Below are 15,609 nucleotides of genomic sequence, written 5' to 3' on the forward strand. Positions count from 1 at the left end.
TTTAACTTGTATAAAAGAGAAATTGTTCAAGTTCTGATTTTTCCTTGACTTTCTGTTATTGTGGGGTTTTTATTTTATTTTTTGTTTGGTCTTGTTTGTATGCTTTTGTTTTTGGACTAAGGAATTCTCTTCAAAAACAACATATAACAATAAAATAAACTACTTGCATGCCTAAGATTGTTCCTTTCTTTAGATTCCTATTCACATCCAACTGTTCACACTCTGTATGTTCACTCCCACTGCTGCTGCTGCTGCTGCTAGGTTGCTTCAGTCGTGTCCGACTCTGTGCGACCCCAAAGATGGCAGCCCACCAGGCTCCCCGTCCCTGGGATTCTCCAGGCAAGAACACTGGAGAGGGTTGCCATTTCCTTCTCCAATGCATGAAGGTGAAAGAGAAAGTGAAGTCGTTCAGTCATGTCTGACTCTTAACGACCCCATGGACTGCAGCCCACCAGGCTCCTCCGCCCATGGGATTTTCCAGGCAAGAGTACTGGAGTGGGGTGCCATTGCCTTCTCCGACTAGTGGGCTGAAATGAGGTAGAAGAGGTGGTCAACAAAGAATGAAGCCAACTGTCTCTATTCAAAGCCTTCCATCCTTAAAAATCTTTTGTGACAACTGCTACAGAATCTGAATTTATTCAAATTACTAATGAAAAAATTAGTAAATTTTTTAAAGCTGACTAAAAATTAAATAATCAGTTGAGTCAGCACAGTATGAGTGTCAGTAATATTGTAATCCTATCACTTTAATCATAAACTTAATGGATGAAAATTGTCCAACTGGAGATCAAGCTCAGAGAGAACTATTTCAGGGGAATTTTTTAAGTGAAGAAAAGGTATACTTAGAATTTATTTAAAATTTTAAGTTTAAAATAACTGTAATCTTAAAGAAATCATACAATCACAGAGGAGTAGCTTTATTATTCTCTCATAATCCAAGAAACCTAAAAGTAGAATAGTAAATATATTTTAAATTCTATACATTTTTATATATAAATCTTCAAGAAGAAACATATTTCAGTGCATATTTATATCTTTATATTTAAGTATAGATTAGTACTACTAAATTACTAAAAACAAGATATAATGCATAATCACAAGCTATTATATTCAGATACAGTACTTACCTATACTAGAGGTATAATCAGTGGCTCCAAAGATCAACTCTGGTGCCCTATAGTACCGAGAACAGATATACGAAACATTGGGTTCTCCACGGACCAGCTGCTTTGCACTAATAAAAAAAAAAAATCAAAAGCAGAAATTCTTTAATTAAATCTAAACCATAAAAGAACCTTAACTGCTATCATTTGCAATATAATATTTAATCTAAGAGTCCCATAATTCCAATCATGCAATATATAAAAAAAGAAAATATGAGCCATAACTCTAACAAAAGAAACATAATTTTAACATATCACTCTGAAAAAAGAATAGTAACTTTTAAAGAATGCATTTGTCAACTGTCACCTGAAGAAAGAGTTTTAAAAAAATAAAAAAATGATAAATGTTGAATTTCTTCTGCTATTTTCCCCTGAATTTCACTCTAAAATACAAAGAAGGAAGGGCAGAAATATAACAGGTAATTCCCCTTACCAAAAAGCACTATAATTGATTATAAGAATGAATATTGCTTACCCAATATGTTTTTTAAATGGGTAAGAAATTGGCCACTCTATTAAAATTTGACTTCTGATTCAGAGTGAGTATCCCATGGCTTGCAGACCCAACCTACTTTATTTTTTCCACCATTTGGTCAATTTATTAGCTGTCTTAACATCTGCTATCCAATAAAAAAGATAGGTCATTTCCTGTAGGGCAGAGATAATTCAAAGCCTATGAATTCTAATTCCACTGTTGTAAATTATTAACAAATCAAATCACATATTCTCTAATTCAACTTTCCTTTCCAAATACTTTGTGGCATGTATTTTAAATATTAAATTAAAATTAGTTTCTTTTGAAATGTCTCAAAACAACTTGAAGATACACTGAAATACACTGCTATAGAAGCTAATCATTTTGACATACAATAATAGGGAAGATAAATACAGCAAATAAATACAAACAACAAAATCAAAATAGTAAAAAATAAAGTAACAAAAAAAAATTTTTTTTTAAATCTTTTTAGGTAAAGGTACAAGAAAATCAGAGTAGAGGCAGATGAAAATAGTCACAAAGGTTTAAGTTTGGGCTTTCTTTTCTTCCATTTATTTCTGTTCACTGGTAATGCTGACCATAACCTGATCTTTCTTCATCACAAGTTTTGAAGGTGGGAGACAGTTTATCCACATACAGCAAACATTTCATAAATTATTAAATACTAATCCCTGTTTTAGGCTGTATGAAAATTAAGATACTTTCACAGCATAACTGACAAAAGTTTCTACCTTATAAAGGATTTATTAAATTAACAAGACAGATTCCAATTACATTGTCGGAAAATTCACTATAAGATAAAGGTAGTATTAGAAATACCACAGCCTACAGATTTTTTTCACTACTTGATGAAGCTGCCTTCAAAGTGTATCCCAAACTCTACTTGCTCAAATCAGACGTTAAAAACAAAACAGTAGCTCTGTTATCAGAGCCACTAAAAGTGAACTATTCTTATCATTACCACAGAAGTGAAATTCCTATCCCAAACATATTAAAACAAAGTGATTTCTATGTCCCAAAAAAACTCCCATAGAAACAGTGTTCTAAAACTATGGTGAGAACAGAAACTCCACTAACTTGGTATCTCAAAAGTATTTTTACAGTCCACACCAGTCAGTCACTCTCAAGCAGGGGAAAGACATAATAATAAAATTCATCTGATTTGGGCATTTTATCTTACAGATGCTTGTTCAAGCACCAAATAAGAGTTTTTGATTTAAAATCCTTTACCCACTTCTTACAGTCGAAGGAACAGTTAAGAGCCCTGCAAAATGAGTTGGATCCTGTGACAGAGGTCTGAAATTAGAAAACTGTAAAAAGTAGATGATCTAAAAGGACATTTTTGTGAGACTAAGAATTAACGCATGAGAAAACAGATATGCATTTTTTTTTAAAGACTTTTCCCCAAGAGACAACCTGTGGAAAATATATACAATATTAAAACCAAAATTTAATCTGTGGGTTGATATAAAAAGCATTACAAAGAAGAAGAATACCAATATTAGCAGGTGTGGGTCAATATCTATAAGCAGCTGAGATGGAAAGCAAGAATTTGTGAGGATGAAAAAAACTGGTGAGAATTCAAGACATATGATGTCTGGGGATTACAAGAAGAGAGAGTACTAAAGGTAATAACACTAGAAAGGAAGTGAAAGTTTAACTGCCTGAGTTACATGTGGATACAGGCTTGATTTCATCTTGAAAAGTCAGATCAGAGAGGCACAAAATGCTCAATACTATAAAGATGAAAAAGATTAATTCTTATTACACTATATATTTTACCAAGCAATGCATTTAAGAAGACAGAAAGAAAACTGTAACCTGCAATAAAGAAGAGAGAAATAAACTAAATTGTAGAGGAAAAGGAAGAAAACACAGCTACTAATTAAGCCTTTTACCTAATCTCTAAATTGAGGTTAACTCTTTCACTTTTCACTTTCACGCACTGGAGAAGGAAATGGCAACCCACTCCAGTGTTCTGCCTGGAGAATCCCAGGGACGGCGGAGCCTGGTGGGCTGCAGTCTATGGGGTCGCATAGAGTCGGACACGACCGAAGCGACTTAGCAGCAGCAGCAGCAATACACAGTTAACATAATACATACTACTACGAAGTCACTTTAGTGACTTAATAATACATAATACATAATCAGATCAGATCAGATCAGTCGCTCAGTTGTGTCCGACTCTTTGCGACCACATGAATCACAGCATGCCAGGCCTCCCTGTCCATCACCAACTCCCGGAGTTCACTGAGACTCACTTCCATTGAGTCAGTGATGCCATCCAGCCATGTCATCCTCTGTCATCCCCTTCTCCTCCTGCCCCCAATCCCTCCCAGAATCAGAGTCTTTTCCAATGAGTCAACTCTTTGTATGAGATGGCCAAAGGACTGGAGTTTCAGCTTTAGCATCAATCCTTCCAAAGAAATCCCAGGGCTGATCTCCTTTAGAATGGACTGGTTGAATCTCCTTACAGTCCAAGGGACTCTCAAGAGTCTTATCCTACACCACACTTCAAAAGCATCAATTCTTCGGCGCTCAGCCTTCTTCACAGTCCAACTCTCACATCCATACAAGACCACTGGAAAAACCATAGCCTTGGCTAGACGAACCTTTGTTGGCAAAGTAATGTCTCTGCTTTTCAATATGCTATCTAGGTTGGTCATAACTTTCCTTCCAAGGAGTGTCTTTTAATTTCATGGCTGCAGTCACCATCTGTAGTGATTTTGGAGCCCCCAAAAATAAAGTCTGACACTGTTTCCCCATCTATTTCCCATGAAGTGGTGGGACCGGATGCCATAATCTTCGTTTTCTGAATGTTGAGCTTTAAGCCAACTTGTTCACTCTCCACTTTCACTTTCATCAAGAGGCTTTTGAGTTCCTCTTCACTTTCTGCCATAAGGGTGGTGTCATCTGCATATCTGAGGTTACTGATAGTTCTCCCAGCAATCTTGATTCCAGCTTGTGTTTCTTCCAGTCCAGCGTTTCTCATGATGTACTCTGCATATAAGTTAAATAAACAGTGTGACAATATACAGCCTTGACGAACTCCTTTTCCTATTTGGAACCAGTCTGTTGTTCCATGTCCAGTTCTAACTGTTGCTTCCTGACAGGCATATAGGTTTCTCAAGACGCAGGTCAGGTGGTCTGGTATTCCCATCTCTTTCAGAATTTTCCACAGTTTATTGTGATCCACACAGTCAAAGGCTTTGGCATAGTCAATAAAGCAGAAAGAGATGTTTTTCTGGAACTCTCTTGCTTTTTCAATGATCCAGCGGATGTTGGAAATTTGATCTCTGGTTCCTCTGCCTTTTCTAAAACCAGCTTGAACATCAGGAAGTTCATGGTTCACATATTGCTGAAGCCTGGCTTGGAGAATTTTGAGCATTACTTTACTAGCGTGTGAGATGAGTGCAATTGTGCGGTAGTTTGAGCATTCTTTGGCATTGCCTTTCTTTGGGATTGGAATGAAAACTGACCTTTTCCAGTCCTGTGGCCACTGCTGAGTTTTCCAAATTTGCTGGCATATTGAGTGCAGCACTTTCACAGCATCATCTTTCATAATACATAGTACATAATACATAATACATAGTAATACATAATACATAGTAAGGTATAATAATATTTTTTTTTTAATTAGTTCCTACTGAAAAAGGAATATATACACATAATAAATGGGAACAATTTCTAGGAGTTAAATTGCTGGGTGAAAGACGATCAGATCAGATCAGTCGCTCAGTCGTGTCCGACTCTTTGCGACCCCATGAATCGAAGCACACCAGGTCTCCCTGTCTATCACCAACTCCCGGAGTTCACTCAGACTCATGTCCATCGAGTCAGTGATGCCATCCAGCCTCATCCTCTGTCGTCCCCTTCTCCTCTTGCCCCCAATCCCTCCCAGCATCAGAGTCTTTTCCAATGATTTACACTTATAATTCTGAGAGAATTTACCAAAAATTATCCCCACCAGAAACTGTACTAGTTGATACTCCCTAAATAAGTGTAAGAAAAGGTAACTGAAAGAACAGATAGGGTAGAAGGGTGGGGTTGAAGATTAGAGAAGGAAGGAAAAGAGAGCTAGTTTACCTTCCAAAGTCACAGAGTTTCAAGACAGCTGTATCAGGATCCAACAAGAGGTTCTGTGGTTTAATATCCCGATGGCAGATTCCAAAGGAATGGATATAGGCTAAACTTCGGAACAGCTGATACATATACAACTGGAATAAAGAGTAAACATTAAATGAATATTTACTTTCTATCCCGAACAACTCAGAATCCTTAAGCAGGAAACAAAGTAACAGATTTCCAGAAAAGAACAAGTGAAATGCTGGGGATTGTTAGCACTCAATCTTTCTTTAACAAGCTTCATGGCATTTCTCTATCAACTAGCTAATTATAGTTTAGTTAACCAAAGTTATATTTGTAACATGTATATAAAACATCTTCTAACAACTTAAAAAAGGAAATTTTACAATTTGCTTTTATAATTTTTTATTTTACTAACCACAAGACTGTTTTTTTCCCCTAAGCACAAATTTAAAAACTCAGAGGGATATTCCAAATCATATGACTAAGTAACAATTAGACCATAAGCCAGTCTTCTGTTTTGTTTTTTTCCAATTCATCATCCTTTGTCAGGCCCAGAGGTTATTGATACAGAGGTCTGGGAAAATTCACATGTGAACTGAGAAAATCTATAATCAATGATCTATTCAAGACATCAGTAAATCTATTAATAGCACCACCACTCTTCTGTTAACATCCTTCAGAATTAAGTAGACTTCAAAATGCCGTTTAAAAGCATATCCGAGATGACAATTGACATCAGTCAAAAAAAAAAAAAAATCAATTTTATTACAAAACAAGATACAGTGAAAAATTGGGTCTGTGTGAAAGAAAGAATTAGACTCTTGACTGGTGAAAAGGGGGTCTTTGTGTAAAGAACTTGAGTGTATCTTAAACTTTCTATTTGTTTCAAGGTCAGTGTTTTGATTCACTTATAAATTTTTCTGACTACTCACCTTCTGACTTGTAACCCAAACTTATATACCATAAAAAGAACTTTTGACATGATTCAAATCAAAGATATCAGTGTCTTGGTGAAAAATAACAAAAAGACAGTTAAAGGTAAGATAAAGCATTGACATAAGGTATCACCTATAAATGAAGTGTTTTGACTCCTACAAAAATATATCTCATCAACAATTTACATGAAATACTTAAGACAGAGGAACATACTAACAATACTATAGTAATCTCATCAGCAAAATCCATTTTATTACTATAAAGCTTAAAATTGTTACTATTAAGTGAATGTTTTGATACTCAAAACATTTACAGTCAATGCCATTTTATTTTCTAGAGTTATTTGTATAAAAGGTAAAATGCAAAAAATTGTACTTAAGATATGTGAACTTTTAAACTTAGTGAAAGTCACTCAGTCGTGTCCGACTCTTTACGAAAATGGACTATACAGTCCACGGAATTCTCCAGGCCAGAATACTGGAGTGGGTAGGCTTTCCCTCCTCCAGGGTTTAAACTTAAACTCCTAGTTAATTTTCACAATGTCATAGTTAAACAAATAACATTTTTCTAATAATCTACTACAACTTCATAATTCAGTTCAGTTCAGTTGCTCAGTTGTGTCCAACTCTTTGCAACCCCATGAACTGCAGCACGTGAGGCCTCCCTGTCCATCACCACTCCTGGAGTTTACTCAAACTCATGTCCATTGAGTCGGTGATGCCATCCAACCATTTCATCCTCTGTTGTCCCCTTCTCCTCCTGCCTTCAATCTTCCCCAGCATCAGGGTCTTTTCCAATGAGTCGGCTCTTCGGATCAGGTGGCCAAAGTACTGGAGTTTTAGCTTCAACATCAGTCCTTCCAATGAATATTCAGGACTGATTTCCTTTAGGATGGACTGGTTTGATCTCCTTGCAGTCCAAGGGACTCTCAAGAGTCTTCTCCAACACCACAGTTCAAAAGTATCAATTATTCAGTGCTCAGCTTTCTTTATAGTTCAACTCTCATATCCATACATGACTACTGGAAAAACCATAGCCTTGACTAGACAGACCTTTGTTGGCAAAGTAATGGCTCTGCTTTTTTTTTTTTTTTTTAATTTAAATTTTATTTTATTTTTAAACTTTACAATACTGTATTAGTTTTGCCAAATATCAAAATGAATCCGCCACAGGGATACCTGTGTTCCCCATCCTGAACCCTCCTCTCTCCTCCCTCCCCATACCCTCCCTCATGGCTCTGCTTTTAATATGCTGTCTAGGTTGGTCATTACTTTTCTCCCAAGGAGTAAGCATCTTTTAATTTCATTGCTGCAGTCACCATCTGCAGTGATTTTAGAGCCCCAAAAATAAAGTCTGTCACTGTTTCCACTGTGTCCCCATCTATTTGCCATGAAGTGATGGGACCGGATGCCATGATCTTAGTTTTCTGAATGTTGACTTCTCAGCCAACTTTTTCACTCTCTTCTTTCACTTTCATCAAGAGGCTCTTTAGTTCTTCTTCACTTTCTGCCATAAGTGTGGTGTCATCTGCATATCTGAGGATATTGATATTTCTCCCTACAATCTTGATTTCAGCTTGTACTTCATCCAGCCCAGCATTTTTCATTATCTATTTGGCATATAAGTTATATATATATTGATGTTTCTCCCGGCAACAACTTCATAATTATGCTGGATCAATTACCGGCCACTCTAACATGGGTTGTAGGCTTCCCAGGTGGCTCAGTGGTAAAAGAATCCACCTGCCAATGCAGGAGAGCCCGGAGACATAGGTTTGATCCCTGGGATGGAAGTTCCCTTAGAGGAGGAAATGGCAACCCACTCCACTATTCTTGCCTGAAAAATTCCATGGACAGAGCAGCCTGTCAGGCTACAGTCCATGGGATCACAAAGAGTTGGACATGACTAACCATAAGCACTATTAACATGAGTTACAGCAAATAAACAAGATTAATATTGGTATCAGGTCCCCCAAATTAAATAACACCTCAACAAAGTCTATGCATATTTAAAATCACCAAAAGTTTAAACTTCAGCTAAAGACATACTATATCTATAAATGGCAATAAAACATTGAATTTATTAATATTTATAACCATATTTTTATAATTTTATATGATATGCTTGCTCTGCACAATAAGGGATTTAAGAAATTAAATAAAAAGGTGCTATGGGTACCAAAATTAAAATCCATGATTATTTGTGAAAAAATTTGTCAGAAAGATGAAAAGTATTTTTAGTACCTGGGTCATGAAAGTTCAAAAGGTGAAGGCTTCACACTTAAAACTGTACACAATTATAATGAAATTCCAGAAACACCTACTTTGCAGCTTTCCCTCAGTATGATGCAATAATATAGTTGAAACACACCTAGCACTCTCCTCTGCTCATAATAAATACCTCTAAAATGGGAAACTGCTCCGTTTTTACATACCTTGACATAGATCACAGGGAGCGTCTGTTTGGCTCGACTATAGTGTCTGGCGACTCTGTAGACTGTTTCCGGAACGTAGTCCAGCACCAGATTAAGATAGACCTCATCTTTCTGAAAGTTTATTAAAAACAAACCAAAAAAACAAAATTAGGAACTAGTCTTTAAATATTCAAATTAGAGTAAATTCTCTATACATTCACTTATTTGGATTTTTAAAGCAAAGATTTATGTGTTCAATTTTAATTATAAAAAATAAATTCAGAACATAACCATAAGAGCAAAACCAAATCTACCACATTTTTTTAAACTAACAATTCCATGGCAAAAACACAGTCATTTCAATACTGGTAAGATTTAAAATCACATTTAAACTATTATTTTGGTTAAACGATTTTAGAGGGTATCATCTGTCATAAAATTTAGTATTTTCTAGTTTGAGAATCACGGCCCTCACTTCATCCTATCAGGAAAGGTGTCATGGTAGGAGAATAAGCACTGAACTGGGATCTAAGAGATGTGCATTGCTACCCTCGCTCTGCTAACTGATGTATGCAAGTCATTTAATCTGTATATGCTTCCATTTCTTCAACTATAACATGAAAAGCGGGACTTCAAAATTTCTTTAACCTTACAAAAGGATTTTATAGTTATTTGTAGCCTATAATTAGTAAAATAACCACTTGTCTTCTACAATTAACTGAACAAAAACAAAAGAATAACTTATAAGGTACTGAGTTATCATACTCACAAGAATACTACAAGTCTTAGGTTTAAATATCCATTCACAGCAGCACAAAGACACCAATCCAAGTTCAGTGGAAACAAAGAAGGGAATTCCAACTAAGTACCAAGGAGGAAAGAAGAACAGAGTGCTACCTTCACCATGTTCATGTGAATATCAGATAAGCAAACTGAAGTTAAGTGAAGTGAAGTGGCTCAGTTGTGTCCGACTCTTTGCGACCCCATGGACTGTAGCCTATCAGGCTCCTCCGTCAATGGGATTTTCCAGGCAAGAGTGCTGGAGTGGATTGCCATTTCCTTCTCCAAGGAAGGAAGAACACAAAGCTGAGAATCCCTGTGTTCAAGTCTAGAACTGGTTACCGAGTGGGAATATCTGCAAGCAAAATTTCCCAATCTTCCCAGTTTGAAGTCATCTTATCTAACAAACTAAAGTGGAGAATTTCAATTTTCAGCATTTATTATGTCAGCAGTCACTGCAGAGGAAGTAAGAAAGTAAGGGTGCAGGTAAAAGAAATATCATCTAAATTCAGTATGAAAGGGCATTTCAGTTCAGTTCAGTCGCTCAGTCATGTCTGACTCTCTGCGACCCCATGAACCGCAAGCACGCCAGGCCTCCTTGTCCATCACCAACTCCTGGAGTTCACCAAACCCATGTCCATCAAGTCGGTGATGCCATCCAACCATCTCATCCTCCATTGTCCCCTTCTCCTCCTGCCCTAAATCTTTCCCAGTATCAGGGTCCTTTCCAATGAGTCAGTTCTTCACATCAGGTGGCCAAAGTACTGGAGTTTCAGCTTCAACATCAGTCCTTCCAATGAACACCCAGGACTGATCTCCTTTAGGATGGACTGGTTCGATCTCCTTGCAGTCCAAGGGACTCTCAAGAGTCTTCTCCAACACCACAGTCCAAATGCATCAATTCTTTGGCGCTTAGCTTTCTTTATTGTCCAACTCTCACATCCATACATTACCACTGGAAAAACCATACCCTTGACTAAACGGCCCTTTGCTGGCAAAGTAACGTCTCTGCTTTTTAATATGCTCTTTAGGTTGGTCGTAACTTTCCTTCCAAGGAGTTCAGTTCAGTTCAGTCATGTCCAACTCTTTGCGACCCCATGAATCGCAGCACACCAGGCCTCCCTGTCCATCACCAACTCCTGGAGTTCACTCAAACTCATGTCCATCGAGCCAGTGATGCCATCCAGCCATCTCATCCTCTGTTCTCCCCTTTTCCTCCTGCCCCCAATCCCTCCCAGTATCAGGGTCTTTTCCAATGAGTCAACTCTTCGCATGAGGTGGCCAAAGTATTGGAGTTTCAGCTTTAGCATCAGTCCTTCCAAAGAACACCCAGGGCTGATCTCCTTCAGAATGGACTGGTTGGATCTCCTTGCACTCCAAGGGACTCTCAAGAGTTTTCTCCAATACCACAGTTCAAAAGCATCAATTCTTCGGCCCTCAGCTTTCTTCACAGTCCAACTCTCACATCCATACATGACCACAGGAAAAACGATAGCCTTGACTAGACGCACCTTTGATGGCAAAGTAATGTCTCTGCTTTTTAATATGCTATCTAGGTTGGTCATAACTTTCCTTCCAAGGAGTAAGCGTCTTTTAATTTCATGGCTGCAATCACCGTCAGCAGTGATTCTGGAGCCCCCAAAAATAAAGTCTGACACTGTTTCCACTGTTTCCCCATCTATTTCCCATGAAGTGATGGGACCAGATGCCATGATCTTCGTTTTCTGAATGTTGAGCCTTAAGACAACTTTTTCACTCTCCACTTTCACTTCATCAAGAGGCTCTTTAGTTCCTCTTCACTTTCTGCCATAAGGGTGGTGTTATCTGCATATCTGAGGCTATTGATATTTCTCCCAGCAATCTTGATTCCAGCTTGTGCTTCTTCCAGCCCAGCGTTTCTCATGATGTATTCTGCATAGAAGGTAAATAAGCAGGGTGACAATATACAGCCTTGATGTACTCCTTTTCCTCTTTGGAACCAGTCCGTTCCATGTTCAGTTCTAACTGTTGCTTCCTGATCTGCATATAGGTTTCTCAAGAGGCAAGTCAGGTGGTCTGGTATTCCCATCTCTTTCAGAATTTTCCACAGTTTATTGTGATCCACACAGTCAAAGGCTTTGGCATAGTCAATAAGCGTCTTTTAATTTCATGGCTGCAATCACCATCTGCAGTGATTTTGGAGCCCAGAAAAATAAAGTCAGCCACTGTTTCCCCATCTATTTGCCATGAAGTGATGGGACCGGATGCCATGATCTTAGTTTTCTGAATGTTGAGCTTTAAGCCAACTTTTTTGCTCTCCTCTTTCACTTTCATTAAGAGGCTCTTTAGTTCTTCACTTTCTGCCATAATGGTGGTGTCATCAAGACAGAAAACTACATTCAAGATATGGGCATCAAAGAACACAGCAGATGTCAGGAAAACAGTTCATTAAGATAGCATGCCATTGACGCTACTACTACCTTTACATTTTCCCCAGTCTTTCATCATCTCCTCTCCTTCCTCCACACTTAGCTTAAATTCCATGGTCCAGCATTACCCTCACTTTCTAACGAGGGACTTGGTAAACAACAGCAAAGCCCTGCTCCCTGTTTTTATAACTCTTTTTTCATCCTTACCCTCAGTTTATGACCTTGCTTGCACCACTACATGATACATGTACCCATTTTCCAGCTTCTGTCCCTATATACTTTTCCTTCACTACTCTAACTAGAGATACGCTGACCAAGCCCCTTTCTAAGCCAAACTCTGCTGCATGTAAACAAACTACTCTGCTCTTCCTATTCATAGTCATGGCTCTAGTAACTTTTTTTCTGTCGATTATTCTCTTTTTCTGAGAGCATTACATGCTATTATTTCTCCTATCAATTAAAAAAAAAAACTCTCTCTCTAATCACACTGATCTCCACCATCCTATTTTCTGGCATCTTTAACAGCAAAATTCTTCAGAAAAGGGGTCTAAATTGACTTTCTCCAATACCTGGTTCTTCTCCTTCTCTCTAAAACTTACGCCAATAAAATTTCACCACCACTATTCCCTCAGAATTATTCATCAAAGTCAATAATCTCCTTGTTGCTGTATTCAATGCCAATTTTCAGACATCTTTCCCCTCTCTTATACTTGACTTAGCAATGATCTGAAATAATCGATCATGTTCCCTTCTTTGAAATATTTGAATCAGTTGGATTTTAGAACACTACGCTCTTTTGGCTTTCATCCTATCTTAAGGACAGCTCTCTGGCTCTTTATTTTTTCTATGCTTTATCTCTTAATGAACAGAGGATTCTAAAGCTCAGTCCTCAGATCTCTGTTCTTTGTGTAAGCCCATTCATCCAGTCTAACAGCTCAGTATTACTAAACACTGATGACTTCCAAATTCATATGTATCCTGGACCTCTGCCTTTAAGGATATACTCTCCGGGTTAGTATATCCAATATGTACTTGACACTGTTCAGGGTAAAAACCTTAGAATCATCATTTCTTCTCCACTCTCTACTTTCTCCCAAACATATACATACATTCCCATATCAAAAGAATCTAATAGTTCTATCTGTAAAATTTATCCAGGATCCAACCACTACTTACCATCTTCACTGCTACAACCCTGGTCTGAGCTACTCTGAACTCTCACCTGGATTACTGCAATATCCTCCTAAACAGTCTCCCTGCTTCCAACTCCAGCCCTTTACAATCCAACATCAATAAAAAATAAAGTAGACTGTATCTCTTCTACTCCACTTCATTAAGATTTATTCTTACAGATAAATGGTCTACAAGGTCCTACACATACACTTCCTTACTTCCCTCTGGCTCACTCCTCTCTGGAGACAAGAGCTTCCTGCTGTTTGTTGAACACATTTGGCAGGCTCTGGCATTCAGGGCCTCTGAACTGATCAATCTTTCAGTCTGGAATATTATTTCCCAGATATACACAGAGCTCACTCTATTCAACTCCTTCAAATCTTTGCTCTAGTGTGAGTTTTAGAGTGGCTTTCCCTAGTTCTCCCATTCCAAATTGCAACCCATTCCTCTACCCCTAGTTCCCATCAGCCTTCATCATTTTTCCAGGGATACTTATCACTTTCTAACCACAGAGTTTACTTTTTATTGTTGGCTTCTGCCCCATGAGGACTAAGCTCCATGAAGGAAAGCATTTTTTTTTTGTTTTGTCCTCTGCTCTATTTTCACCTAGAATAGTGTCCAGCACACAGCAGGTATTCAAAAAATACTTGCTGAATAAATGAAGATCAGAGGGAATGGATATTACCTAAAAATTAGGATGATGGTCTGCCAAGTTTTAACTAAACAACACTATGAAAAATGGATATGGAGAAGAGGGAAATTGGGAAAATGAGAATCAAAGTAGCATAAGCAGCTGGAAATCTCCTATAAGAATCCAAGACCTGGACCAGGACATAGGCAATAAGGATTTTTTAAAAATGAGGCAGGTATACTGTATACCGGCTAGTTACACCAGACAGTAATAGAGAACCTGAGAAACAAAGAAGTTTGGATTAATTTAGCATCTCTAAACTTGGGCTATTAGGTAGGTAATGAGACAAGGAACATAGAAAGAGCAAAAAGGTGTGAGGGGGGAAAAAGTTAGTTGAGCTTTTACTTAATGAACTAATGAACTTAATGAGCTTTTACTTAATGAACATGAGAACATTTTAGGTAGCTATGTTTTGTAGGTGACTGGAAATACCTAGATGGTTGGTCAAGTCAAATTCAGAAAACAAGAGTAGAGCACAGTTAGAGACTCAGGCAATAGATGAAACTATAAGAACAGAACCACTCACTTAAGAGCGAGGAAAGGAGTATAAGATCCTTGAAACTTAAGAAGCAGGAGACCTCCGGGGGACAACTCAGCAACAAGCACTAAGAGACATAAAAGAGCAAGGAAAGACTAGCACAGAAAGACCCAAAGCTGAGTTTTAATAATCTTGAGATGGGGAACAGCAAAGTGTTTCAACAGCAGGAAGGATGCAACTGAAAAGGCTTCTGAATCTGAGATAAAATGGTTCAGTGATGGTGCTGGAAAGAGCAGCTTCAGTCCACGGTGCCAGCAGCAACCAACCTGTACTGAGCTCAAGAATGAGCAGATGATAGGTGAGAAACAGGAGGCAGTCAATCTAGTTTGTTCTTATAAAATCCCTAATGGTGAAAGTAAGGAGAGAACTGGTAACCTGAGGGGAAACAGAAGTCAAATAAAAAATCTTCATGAGCTTTTTGTTTGTACTTTTTAATGGCTAAGAGAGCCAAATTTATTTGTAAGCTGGGTGGATAAAAATAGAATAAAGTTTTAAGAAAGGAAAGGGATAACTGATGAAACAAGGTTCTAGAACATGACAAGAAGAGGAAATAAAAAACGCAGAGAAGGTATACTCTGTAGTAATTAAGAGGCAAGGTTAGCATGAGTCACACAAACTAACAGAAGTCCCAACTCTGCTACAAGTCATGTGACCACAGCAGGTTACTTTACTGCCTGAAGCCACAGTCCACTAGAGAACAGTACTGCTAATGATACATACTTTAAAAGGCTGTCATGAAATTTTAAGAGATGATCCATATACAACTCTTGAAGCATATTACCTGGCACAGAATAAAGATTTAGTTTTAACTATTATCAATTTTAAAAAGAAATAATACCACATTTTTTTCTGTACATCTAAAATAAGTGATTAGGTGTTAGGGAGAATAAGTAAAATGAATGCTATGTCTGAGGACCCCATT

General features: G+C 37.8%; 1 protein-coding gene across 5 annotated transcripts in view; it reads right to left on the minus strand.

Moving 5' to 3' along the window:
* GSK3B (glycogen synthase kinase 3 beta) overlaps window positions 1–15,609 on the minus strand; it is a 220,797-nt gene that overhangs the window by 73,449 nt on the left and 131,739 nt on the right. For all 5 annotated transcript variants that reach the window (XM_061399627.1, XM_061399550.1, XM_061399795.1 and 2 more), the window contains exons 4-6: window positions 9,119–9,229; window positions 5,746–5,876; window positions 1,128–1,234 (exon numbers count right to left, since the gene is read on the minus strand). In XM_061399627.1, the coding sequence (XP_061255611.1) occupies window positions 1,128–1,234; window positions 5,746–5,876; window positions 9,119–9,229 (349 nt within the window). The remainder of the gene's footprint in view (window positions 1–1,127; window positions 1,235–5,745; window positions 5,877–9,118; window positions 9,230–15,609) is intronic.

Source organism: Bos javanicus, chromosome 1, assembly GCF_032452875.1.
Source record: "Bos javanicus breed banteng chromosome 1, ARS-OSU_banteng_1.0, whole genome shotgun sequence".
Taxonomy (NCBI): Eukaryota; Metazoa; Chordata; class Mammalia; order Artiodactyla; family Bovidae; genus Bos; species Bos javanicus.